General features: G+C 40.0%; 1 protein-coding gene across 1 annotated transcript in view; it reads left to right on the top strand.

Annotated features, from left to right (window-relative positions):
- LRP1B (LDL receptor related protein 1B) overlaps positions 1 to 12,960 on the top strand; it is a 1,653,255-nt gene that overhangs the window by 914,614 nt on the left and 725,681 nt on the right. The window contains exon 21 of the mRNA XM_075529151.1: positions 6,951 to 7,133. Coding sequence (XP_075385266.1) covers positions 6,951 to 7,133 — 183 coding nt within the window. The remainder of the gene's footprint in view (positions 1 to 6,950; positions 7,134 to 12,960) is intronic.

Here is a 12,960-nt window from a genome sequence, read left to right on the forward strand (position 1 = left end):
GAGTAGAAACACGTTGTGTGCGCTGCCCTGGAGGGGCTGGATTTGTGCTGGATTATTGCATTGAAAAAGGAACCCAGCTGGCACTGCTTGAGAAGTCTGACCAGGTGAAACGTACCAGATAATCCAAGAAAGATGAGGCTCTCTGCGCCCCCGACAACACACAGCCTCAGCAACGCAAGATACGATTGGCATGGCCGGAATCGACCCGAAGGCCATGGATTTTTGCTCTTTCATAAGGATTAATGAACCAGACACACCACGGGGCACTGGCAAACCGCTCTCGAAGATTCCCGTCAAAACAGCAGGTCCACGCGGAGCTGTAATTGCTGTGGTAGCAATTCCAAAGCTGACTTTTCTACCCCCAAAAGAGTCACGTTCTCCGGACCTCAAAGGGGCCGCTCTACCCTGTGCTGTCGGGTCACTGTGCTCGGCATCGACTTGCTGGCAGTAAGTTTGTTGTTGTTTGGTTGGGTTTGTGCCCCAGAAGAACTGTGCTGCCTTGGGTCTCTCTTGACTGGTATTTTTTAGCAGATCCAAAGCTCTTTCTCAGAACTTCAGCATTCTGAGGAGCAGCCAAGTGTATTAACCACGTAGTCCATTCAGAAATGCTAAATAACACATGCAATCTCAAATGCTTTTTGTACAGTAAGGTGTATGCCAGTGCTTGATAGAACATTGTGCTGATGAGTCACAGATAAGAGGGCTTAGAAGAAAGATTAACCATTAAGAAATTTTAAAATGACACTCATTAGCCCCTCTTCACACCCCAGGTGCATGTACACTTTTACATATCCTTTCTAAAGAATGCCATTGTGTCGGCAGCATTTGACAATGCTTCAAAGCTATGCATGAGATTTTCAGTAGATTCTTCCTTTAAAGTGAGGAGCTGGGTCCTTCTTCGCTGGCTGTTCTTAGTATAGAAGCTGTCCTGAATTTTTTTCCCTTTGCGTGACTGCTGGCATTTGAAATACCAGTGACATAGCTTCCAGGATCACAGCAACGACCAATCTACTGTCATATGAGAAACTGGCAGCCAAGGGGTTGACTTTCCACCATTTCAGGAGGTAGCTTATGAGCGAGAACCAATGGTGCTGAAGGAAGAAGTTCAGACTGCACTGGATGAATTAGCCAAAAATAAGGTTCCAGGAATTGATGGACTACCCACTGGAACATTTCAACAAGCTGAGGAGGCGCTGGAAGCACCCACTCATTTATACCAGGAAATCTGGAAGACACCCACATGGCCAACTGCCTGGAAGAGATTCATATTTGTGCCCATTCCAAAAAAAAGGTAACCCAACAGAATGCTCCAACTCTTGAATGATATCTTTGATATTGCTCACAAATAAAATTTTGGTGAAGATGGTTCAATAAAGGTTTCAACCAGAATAAATAAAGGATCTTCCGGATTACCAGAAGAGCACATGGACCAAGGGACATCACTGCTGATGTCAGGCGGATCTTGGTTCAAAGCAGAGAATTCCAAAAGGATGTTTACTTATGTCTCATTGACTCTGCAAAGGCATTCGACTGTGTGCCCCATAGAATAAGGGTTCAGGACCATTTCAGTGTGCTCATTCTGAACTTGCACATGTGTCACGGGACAGTTGTGGGAACAGAACAAGGGTTTAAAATCAGGAATGGTGGGCATCAGGGTTGGATCGTCTCACCATACTTTTTGATCTGTATGCTGAGCAACTCATCAGTGAAACTGAATTACATCAAGAGGATTGTGGAATCAGGACTGGAGGAAGGTTTAACAACCTGCAGCATGCAGATGACACAACCTTGCTTGCTGAAAGGGGGGAGCAACTGCAGTACTACCTGAAGAAGATTTAGGATTGTAGACTTCAGTATGGATTATAACTCCTCACAATTGAACCAATAGGTAACACCATAATAAATGAAGAAATGTTGATGCCATCCAGAATTTTGTCTTACTTGGACCCACAATCAATGCTCATGGAAGCGGCAGTCAAAGATAAATATGCTGCACAAGACTTCTTTAGAGTATTGAAGAATAAGAATGTTCCGTTGAAGACTAAGCTGTGGCTGACCCAAGCCTTCATCTTCTCCGTTGCCTCATAGGCATGTGAAAGTTGGACAATGAATAGGGAAGACAGTAGAAGATTCACTTCATTGGAAGGAATCATGGTGCTGGAGAAGAACATTGAACGTACCGTGGACTGCTAAAAGGACAACCTAGTCTGTGCTGGAAGAAGTGAGGCAGAGTACTCCTTTGAAATAAGGATGGCAAGACTTTGATTGACATACTTTGGCTATAATGTCAGGAAAGGCTAGTCTTTGGAGAATAACATCACGTTGAAAAGAGAGAATGTCCCTTTTTGGGGTGGATTGACACAGCGGCTGCAGCAGTGGGCTCAGGTATCGAACAATCTTGAGGATGGCACACAACTTTGCAGTGTTTTATTATGTTGTTCGAACGTTCACTATGGGTTGGAGCCGACTCAATGGTACCAAACAACAACCACATATTTCTTCATTTTTCATAGTATATCTGGGGGCCTATCATTTGCTCATTGGTGGTGCTGCGAGTTAGGTGTTAGACTGAAAACCACAAAATTGGCGGCTCTGACTCATTAGCCACTTCACAGGAAAAAAAATCACGTTTGCTTCCATGAAGATTTAGTGTCAGAAATCCTAAAGTGGGTATCTGTAAGTTGGAATTAACTCGAAGACATTGGGTTTGATTGAACCTTTGGAGTTAATGTTTAGCTAAGCTTTATTAATTTATTTTTTTTAACTAAGGCAAGAAGTAAATGTCAAGTGTAAAACATTCCCATTGCAGTTTGCTTTACTTAATGTATGATATCTCACAAATGATTATGGTGGTACTTGAGGTTAATTTGCATAGTGGATGGTAAACAAGGTTTCTCAATGATGCTCCATCTCAGTTCAAAACATCAATGCATTCTATTACCTTTTGTTTAGAAAACATGGGAGATCATGATTTCTATGCTATATCGAAACCCTAAAACGAAACTCACTCTCAGGGGGTCTATTCCTCCTTACGGTGACCTTATGGACAAAGCAGACCTCCTTAGCAGGGTTTCCAAGTCCGTATTTCTTATGGAAGCAGATCTCCACATCTTTCTTCTGCGCAGTAGCTTCCGCTGTTGAGCTGCACACCGTTGGCTTTAGCAGCTGAGTGCAAACCACTGTAGCCCCCAGAAGCCTCGTGATACACTGGATTGATTTTTTAAATTACATATACTTTTGATACTAACACTGGGCGATTTATTTTTGAAGTTTTCTTCATTTTTGACAATAGTCACATCACTAGGTTTTATTGGAGTGAATATTTTGCTTTGGCATTTTACTTGCCTATTAAATGTTATGACTGACTGAATCAGAGATTGATTAGCTGGTCTTTTTATTATTAAATTTGCCATTAAAATCCATACAATGCAGGTGTGGTTGAGGGCCTCGTCCAACATCGTGTCAAGATAAACTCCAGCAGGGCTACACATCATGGTCAAAGTCAGTTTGTTGAAATAAAAGCCAAACCACAAACACACACACACAGGCAAACTGTGTGAGGATAGGTGGACGGGGGGATGAAGTGAGACAAATGGACCCAGAGCAGGTAAATTGAGGGGACCTAGAACTTTTCCTCCAGATGAAATTAGAGGAGAGCAAGTAAGTATAATAGAGACCATCCAAGCTTGATTTTATTGACAGTTCACCAAAAGTTCCTTACACCATCAATTAGGCATCATCCCCAGGGGAATCTGTCCGCAGTGAATTGAGGAAGGGCATGACCGTGTAAACAAACTCCTCTCATGCACCTCCAGTCCATCAGCGCAGGGCTGTGACTGTGCCACCTGCTGCTTCCAGCTCAGCGCCTTGCAGTGTACAAACAAAACTCTGCCTGGTCCTGTGTAAGCCTCACGGCCATGGCCATGTTGAAGCCCATTGTTGTAGGCACTGTGTCACGGGGTCCCTCTATCTCCTTATGTGTTTCCCATTTTTTTTTTCTGACAGATCCACTGCCAAGCATGATATCCTTCCTCAGGAATTGCTCCCTCTTTAAACATGTCACTATTCTTGCCTCTAGGTTCAGGGTCAGGAGATAGATTTTAACAAGAACTCAGGATTCATAGCAATCATAAAATCCCAAACTAATTGCTGTCAAGTTGATTCCAACTCATGACAGCCCCATTGTGTCTAAGTATAACTTTACTCCATAGGATTTTAAAAAATTGCCTGGCCTGGATCCTAAGTGTGGACTCAATTGGGAAACCTTTCAGTTACCATCAAGTGCTTATCTATTTGCATAATTTGTAGGGACTTGTAGAAACCAAGGGAAGCCTAACCTCCTTAGGGGACACTTTAGTCTCCCTTTCGACAGAAGCAGGCAAAGTTCAGATCCTCAAACTATTGGTGAATCAAAGGAGGCGATGGATGTGCTGCAAAACCAGCTTCTCAGTAGGTTCTAGGCTGATGAAGAACATCTGCGGACCTGGAACTTCCAGAGGTGCACTGAGTGCATGGTGATTCATTGGAAAGCTAGAAATGAAGCAAGGACAAGTGGTAACTGTCGTGAGCACAGGAAACTCTACTTACAGGAATATGACAAGAATCAGTACATACACATCATATGTGGTTCTTGTACTTTTCAAGGTACTTTGAAGTGATTGACAGGTTATAGTATAAATGCCAGTGAAAAAGATAAGCCACCCCCCCCCATTGATTCCCCCATGTCAATAATCCACTGTATTTGCTTCACCATTATTAGCTGTGGTTCTTTATGCTAAAATGTATATGAAGTGTAATTTTTGCCACCCTAATTTCCATTTTGTTAAAACTTTAGGAGAGGAAAAAAGTGTTTTCTGCCTCTGTGCAATTCTTAGTTTTCTAACTGCTAGTATAAAGTCACAGTGAATTAATTTAAAAATAGGAATTAATTCAACCATTGGCCACCACACTTCCTTCAGGATTCTGCATTTACTTATTAGGTTTCTCAAATTGTATGGTTTAAATAGCTTCAGGGCAAAAATATCATCCATTGCATTAGTTAAAATGTAACTAACCTCGTTAACAAGAATATGCAGCAGGAAAACAGCATGAGCAGTTACATGTAAACACGGTCATCATTTTAACAGGCCTTTGGGACTAGCATGTTACATAGAGATTGTATGCCCAGCCCTGGAGTTTAGGAGACCCAGGATCTGGGGAAACATACAGCTGTGGAACTCAGGTTGGTATGGTCATCACAGGCTACTCGGAGGAATTCAACCCTCTCTCCACAGGAAAAGCCACACCTGGTCACGGAAGCTGATTTCATCTGGCCACACAGTTAAAAAGAAATAATACATCATGACTTTTACTGGGTATCCTGGCAGAGAAGGGGCTTTCTGAACATCAACACCCGCCTAAACCTAGGAGAGGTTAAGGAAGAGATTTAGACCATTTCTTCTTTATTTTAGGGGCTAGGTCAAGAGGTAGGAAGGGGAGGAAGAGTATGTGGGGTGCGTGAGTGTGTGTGTGTGTGTGTGTGTGTGTGTGTGTGTGTCACAAAATGTGCATCACTCAACTACCTCCCTGCTAGAAGGTTGTTTGTTTGCAGCAACTCAAAGACAGCAGTCGGGAAAACCCTGAAGGATAGTTCTCAGCGACCAAGGTCACTTCCCCAGTTGTGATCTGCCTACTACCACCTGGCCTGCCAACAGTGTTGAAATCGTGAAATAAATCAACAACATAACCCAAGACTGACTGACGTATATTTCAGAAAGTCACCAAAACAGAATTTAATTTTCACAAAGCCACAAGCTCTCGACTTCCCAAGCGAACTAATAGAGTTTTCAAAAGATGAAGGAGCTGCCTTGGTGGTTTGACCAATTATTTTCCTGAATCTAAATGAATCTAATCTTAACTCACAGCTACATGGTCCTTACTAAATCAGTACATTAAATAATGGTAGCTCGCATGAACCTGCTTCAAATTTATCATAATTATGTAGATTAATTAATGTTATAGGTATAATGTAGATTAATTGCTGTGTAGAGTCATTGGAGGTAAGCAATAAATTAGTTCCATTCAAATGTTAGTCTTGGGGAAAAAGTACACTAAGATATTTTACAAAGTATTTACCTATATATACTATATATAGTAATAGTCAAATATTAAACTGGGAAACATCCTTATTACTACACACATACACCCAAATATATGTATTATTCTTGGTTTTGCTTAACTTCAGAATTGGAATTCTAAGCCAGGAGGTTATAGGAAAGAATGCTTTATGATACTCTATGAATTATTAAGTGATAAATTGTATTTGAATACATAGTGCCTCATTAAATTCTTAAGTGTAAAGGTCTATTTTTCTGATTCCAAAATTGAAATCTTATGTTATGAAAAATGTGTCCCAATTCTGGGATATCCTTTCTCTTTCTTTCTCTCTAAATGTTCTATGTTATTTTTTAAAGACTTTATTTTGTTAGTAAGGCAGTACTTATTGCTTCTTGTTTATTGTTATTCTTATTTTGCAAACTCTTGAGAGTCTGAAAGAAATTATATGCAGAAATGTCAAAAGATCAAGAGTAGAACGTGAGGCCTGTTTGGGGGTCCTAGACAGTAAAGTCTTGTTGACATCTCCTGCTTAGGCGGATTGAAAGCATAAACAGAAGACCCGCAGTTGCTCTCCCTGGCTTGTGTCTTCTTGCCCGTGGTATGCATGCACAGGGCACTTTCAGGATTTCTGTGGAGGGCAAGACATATCATTTTCTCTAATGATTAACACATTTGGGGGTTCATTTAAGAATACCTGAGAGTACTGTAGCTGTTTTGCAGCTAAAGTACAAATATCATTTCTCAAGCATGATATAATGCTTTAAGAAAGAACAAGTGAAAATATTATCAAGTAAAGTCACCATGTCTCCCCTCTCTTCCCCTGTCTGCCTTTCTCTTCCTCGTGTCAATTTAAGAGATCCACTCTCCTGCTGCTTGTCACGACACGGAATTCCAGTGTCATCCCGAGGGGAACTGCGTCCCCGACGTGTGGCGCTGTGACGGGGAGAAAGACTGCGAGGATGGCAGCGATGAGAAGGGCTGCAATGGGACCCTACGAGTCTGTGATCACAAGACCAAGTTTTCCTGTCGGAACACAGGTAAGCCGACGTGGACTCCCTTGGTCTTCTTGGATGTAGATGGCCTAAATTCAAGCCATAGCTCATCTTTGTTTAAAAAAAAAAAAAAGGTGTTTCTATAGGTTAGTTTGCCTTCTCTATGGATCAATATTACCTAATATTTATTGTGAATGGCCTGAATAAGGGGGAGCGGTGGTTTGTCCACCGGCGCGCCACGGCGCACATGCGCACGTGGCCGAAGAGTCGCCCGGACAGGGGAATCTCCCGGTGATTCCCCCTAGCGGCGACGAGAAGGACGACAAGATCTCTTCTCCGAGGCTGTTGGTCTACCCACCTTTCGTGTCGCGGGGGCAGCCCAGGTTTGCTGGATGAGGCCAGCCTGGCGGGGCGGGGGAGGGGGGAGGTGGCGCGTGTGCTGTCCAATGGAATGTTCTCTGCATAAATGCATTCTCCCACTAACACAGTGAGAAAACCCAGGCATAGAAGTTATTCGAGGTCACAAAGCCAGCATAGCACACCAAGATTTGACACCATGCAATATAGATGCACGGTGTTAGGGAGGGTTGTATTATTGGTGGGATTGTTACCTCCCATACAAAAGACAAACATTCAATTCCTGGGTCGTGAACCTCAAGCTCATACAGAGTTAGGATGCTGAATATATTTCACTGGAGCTTCCAGAGTAAGACGAAGACAGACAGTGGGTCAACCCAGCCCATTGGGTGACATTTAGCTTTGTAGAGCATGGAGTCCCCTACAGCAATCTATGTGTAGAGCACGGGGTCCCCTACAACAAACAATCTGAAATCTCTGGAATGTCAGAGTCAAGAGGCAAAAGTGATAATCCCACAGTTTATATTTGACTCTCAATTGAGAAGAGATTCGCCCTAAAATTAAAATGAAGAGTAGTATAAAAGAAATGTAGAATTGAAGACATTCTCAATTATTTCCCCCAATTTATTTTTCCAGGGTTGTTGCTTGATCCCAATGGGATAAAGGCAATGCATGACTATCTCTCAGACCTTGTACTCTGAGGACCACTGAGGTTTTCAACCAGAATGATTGAGTCTATAACGGAGGCCATAATAATTATATATAATAAAATTGAGGCTCTAATAAAAGGCCTTCTATTTATGTTATGATGACTTTTCTAAAGGTATTCTATTATCATGACTATTTCATTTTATTTTTTCGTAAATAATCGTGTCAACTTGACATGATAAACTAACATATATTTATTTCTATATACCAGCTAATGAGTTAAGGTTTAATTGTAATATAATTGTAACAGAGATTACAATTAACAAATTATAAAAGCTTGGTATTATCATACAGATAACCCAAGGAAATCACTTTCATTAGGCTTTAGGATATAAACTTGTATCATTTCCAAGGCTTAATTGTAATGTGAATTTTTTATTTGCTTAATCATGAGATTTTGGTGCCTATTAGATAAGCCAGGAGAAGAGTGGAAATGAGAAGCAATCACAGCTGCAAATGAGCGAATACTGATGTGAGTCAATTCCAACTCATAGTGACTTGATGGGACAGAGTTGAATTGCTCCATAGTGTGTCTAGGTTTGTAATTCTTTCCAGAAACAGACAGTGTCTGCTTTCTCCTGCATAAAGGCCTATGAGTGGAAACTGTCCATCTCTCAATTAGCAACCAGGTCTTTCGTACCCTGTGCCACAGGGCAGGGCTTCTCTGAAACTCCCTGTTCCTGCTGCTGTTCGGTCCGTGCGGTCCCTTCATTCTGGACAACAGAGTGAAATGATGCCCGGCCCTGCTCTAGTGTCACAGCTGCTTTATGTTTGCTCCCTCATTGCTGTCATGGGTCTATCCATACCAAGAAGGGACTTCCGCTTTATCACAATGATGTGATTCTTTTGAATTATTAGTCTTTTTTTCTTGAGTTATGAGTTTGGAAAATGTGATTTAACGTTAGTCATAGTCTTTTTGGTACAAACCCTATTCTGGTCAACATTGAAATGCATCAACTCATACTCTTTAACATGCATGTGAATAAGAAATTGACATAATTCAACAAACAAAAATCTGTTCTTTGTTAAAAATTCTCCTTTGCTGGAAATGGAGACCTTCAAGAACCATCTGTTACCATATTATGAGAAAACTTTATTTTAGTTGCTCGCTGTAATGTTCATGTTATTAACGATCAAGTTGTAGTTAATTCATACAGCGGCCACATTGTCACCTCCATTGCTACTTTCTCCATATTTCGTTTCCGCCATCTAGTTCTTCGTTTCCCTTGGCCCCCTTCCAAGTGCTCCCAGGCAGCATGCCCCTTATTATTATTATTTTTTCTTTTTCGTCAATTGTTGCTTATTTGTGCTTCAACGTTATTACCTTCTGTGTTCTGTTGAAAATATACAGAGTATGAGATACACCAATCCAGCCGTTTCCACATACAATTTAGGGACCTTGATCATAGCCTTTCAGTTGTACAACCATTATCATTATCTTTTTCTGATTTGTTTTCCTCTCGTTGCCTTTCATTTTCTATCTAAGCTCCTGTTATCCACTTGAACCCACACAGACCTTCTTAGAGGAACATAAGCCTGGAGGAGATAATTTTTAAATTATTATTATTAATTAAGCTAACCATGCTTCTTTTTAAGATTACTTCAGAAAGATGATGTGAGCGTAATGATGGTGTCAGGGGTCCACCCGCCCTCCATAACGCCAAAAGATCTAGAGTCCGGGAGAATTTGAAATCTGCTGTGCATTCCCTTCTGACTGTGGAGTCGAAGTCTTTGATCACAAATGGTCAGTGATGGAGCTAGGTCCCATCCACTTCTTCTGGTCTCATGGCAAAGGAGGCAGTTGTTTATGAATGCAATGAGCCACACGCCTCAAATCATTCTCCTGTTCCTCACCCTCTTACTCCTCTGTTATTCCAGTTCAATAGGTACCAATTGCTTTGCTTTGGATTACCTGTCTCATGAAACCTTGATCTTAAACCTCCAAGCCAAGGAACCAAATCCCACTTACTATCTGCATGTACATAAACAGTCTCAACAGATATATACCTCATATATATTTTTTAATTTCCCAAAAATAAACTCACTGCCATTGAGTCAAGGTTGACAGAAACCTGTGGGTTTCTGAGCCTGTAATTGTTAACAGGAGTAGAAAGCCCGATCTTTCTCCTGTGGAGCTGCTGATGGTTTTGAACTTTCAACCATGCAGATTGCATGGATAACCACTATGTCACCCAGGCTATTTTTTACAAATTGGGCCATTGTAAATCTATCACACAACTTTTGCCCATTCAACTTGTTCATGTGTAAAATTTGTTGATAACAATTACAACAACCAACTGTGCAAAATGCAAAAACAAACCCTAATATGAGGGAGTTGATTTCTACTAAGAATGACCTTACCTTTAATGTGTGATTATTTTCATCCTCTCTAGAAGGGTATACTTTAAATTTTTATAATCATTTGTGTATTCCTTTTCAGTATATTGTAAACTTAAGTAACTTTATTCCTACAGTACTTAACCCAGCACTTCACAGATTATAAATACTAACAAATATTTGGTCTAAAGATTGATAAATGGTAGGCTGGATGGAAATTAGCAGAAAGAGCAAGTGTTTGTATATTTGGTTTTTAAATTTGTTTTTGTGAATTACTGTTGAGTCAATTTCAACTCATGATTACTCCCAGTGTGCAAGGCTATCTATCAACTCTCACAAACAAATGATCAGGCCTGTCCTACAAGTTACTTCTAGGGACAGGGAGGGAAGCTCCAATCTTTCAGCAAGAAGAGTTACCAACGGACCCACTGGAAACCCATGCTTTGTTTTTAACTTTTAAAAAGGATATTTCGAAGACCAATAAGCCAATCATTTGAATCAGGGTAACACTATTCTAAGCAATATAGATTATACATTTTCCTTTATATTACTTCTGACATTTGACTGTTTATGTTGAAACAAAGTCTTTAGATACATAAAAAATAAAAATAGAAACTGGTTAGGATGCCATAGAATACATGGGAATCTTGAGTTTAACTGAATATACAACTTAGATATAGCAAATTTAACATAAAAGATGTATTATCTATAGTGGGAAGCCTACTTTTGGACAAAATAAGCCCCTCGGCGATGTCTGATGGCCAGTGTCCTTCACAGAATCTGAATGGCAGTTGAATAAGGCCTGCCTGGCCATCTTTTATTGAGCTGCATCACTCCCACCTGTGTCATTGCTCTAGCCATGTCTTTCATGCCATTGCCACTTCTCATAAAGAATAATATACAAGAGTAAACCATATAATTGCTACGAAGATTCCGGTTCATACATGCACTGGCTTATTCCACACAAGGCATTTCAATTGTGTCTTTGAGACTAGCAACAGATGGTTGCCGACACGTTCTCTCAGTCAGACACATCTCTTAGTGTCACGAGGGAGACTTCAAATAAAGATCCAATCAATAGCAACTTCCAGGGAGATCTGCATGGCCAGTCAGATCCCAGACAATGGAGATTACTATGACTATTATTTGCTGTTGTTTTGACATTAAGGGATGAAACCATATGCTGTAGTAAATTCAAGGGCACGGGATGATCCTGTGGGCTTATTAATAAGAAGTTTTAGGAAAACTGAAACCTGTGTTTGGAGAGAAAAGGGCCAGAGAAGTTGCACTGAGGAGCTTTTTGGACATCCTGTCAACATACCTGTGCATTTTTCACGGGCTGTCCTGTGAGAATTTTACTAGGAAACCCTACCCCCATTCACCAGACACACTTCATCTTGCTTCTTTAAACTCCCTTTTGTTCCCAAACTCAAAACACATATTAAAGGAACATGAGTTGACTACCTCAGGGATCCCTAAACAGTCATTTTGGCATGGGAGGAATTCGACAGTAGAGTTCTTTGAGGACGGGCTAGAGAAGGCAAGCGCTGCCTTCAGAAACTGCAGTGGCGGATGTGGAGACCATGTCAAGAAAGAATAGGTTTGCACTTTTCTTTCTGGTCAGTAAAGATTTGTATTCTTTAGTAGCAATTTTTAAAATTTACCCTGTACCTATACAAGTGTTCATAGAGGTCTAAATTTCAATTTATCTTCCTTATAACTTATGTATCAAAATACACTGATATATGTAAATATGAATTTTGATAAACAGTAAATAATTTCTTGAGAAAAAGCTATAGCAATAGACATGTTGTCATGATGCATTTCTCTATTACCAATAATTGTGAATGTTGGGAGTTTTTTCCCTGATACACTGTGTTGTCTATTTAAAAAATAATAAATCTAGAAAATATAGATCAAATAATTAACTTGTATGAAATATAGTGGTGAAATAAATTAAAAGGCTAAAATAAATCTTTCATTAATTTAGGCTCAAATGAAGGTTTCTCATCCAAATAAGCAAATATAAGTGCAAAGTGTAATACCAGACTGCAATTTGTTTCTGAAATCTTAAACTGTAAACAGCGTCATAATAATGTAAGCTGTTAAAACTCCATGTTAGCACAAGTTGGTCTGAACTCTTTAGAGACTGAAAATATATACAAAATACACAATAATAGGTTAGGTAAAGATAATAAAAATGTTAAATACTTATGTTTTATTTTATATGTATATAGATTTTTTCCAGTAAACTCTTACAGAGAAGCTTCCTTTAAATATGGTCAAATATAAAAATGAATCTGCAGTGTGATAAGGATGACTATCTTTGGAAAATTGGTTCTGAGAGACACTTTTTCATGTATTGATTTTGGATTTTAATTACCCATTTTAATAATGAAATTGATAGAATATCACATATTTACATTCAAATTATTATGTAAATAAAACTTTAATGGAAAGAGTAGTAGTT

Source organism: Tenrec ecaudatus, chromosome 13, assembly GCF_050624435.1.
Source record: "Tenrec ecaudatus isolate mTenEca1 chromosome 13, mTenEca1.hap1, whole genome shotgun sequence".
NCBI classification, from domain to species: domain Eukaryota; kingdom Metazoa; phylum Chordata; class Mammalia; order Afrosoricida; family Tenrecidae; genus Tenrec; species Tenrec ecaudatus.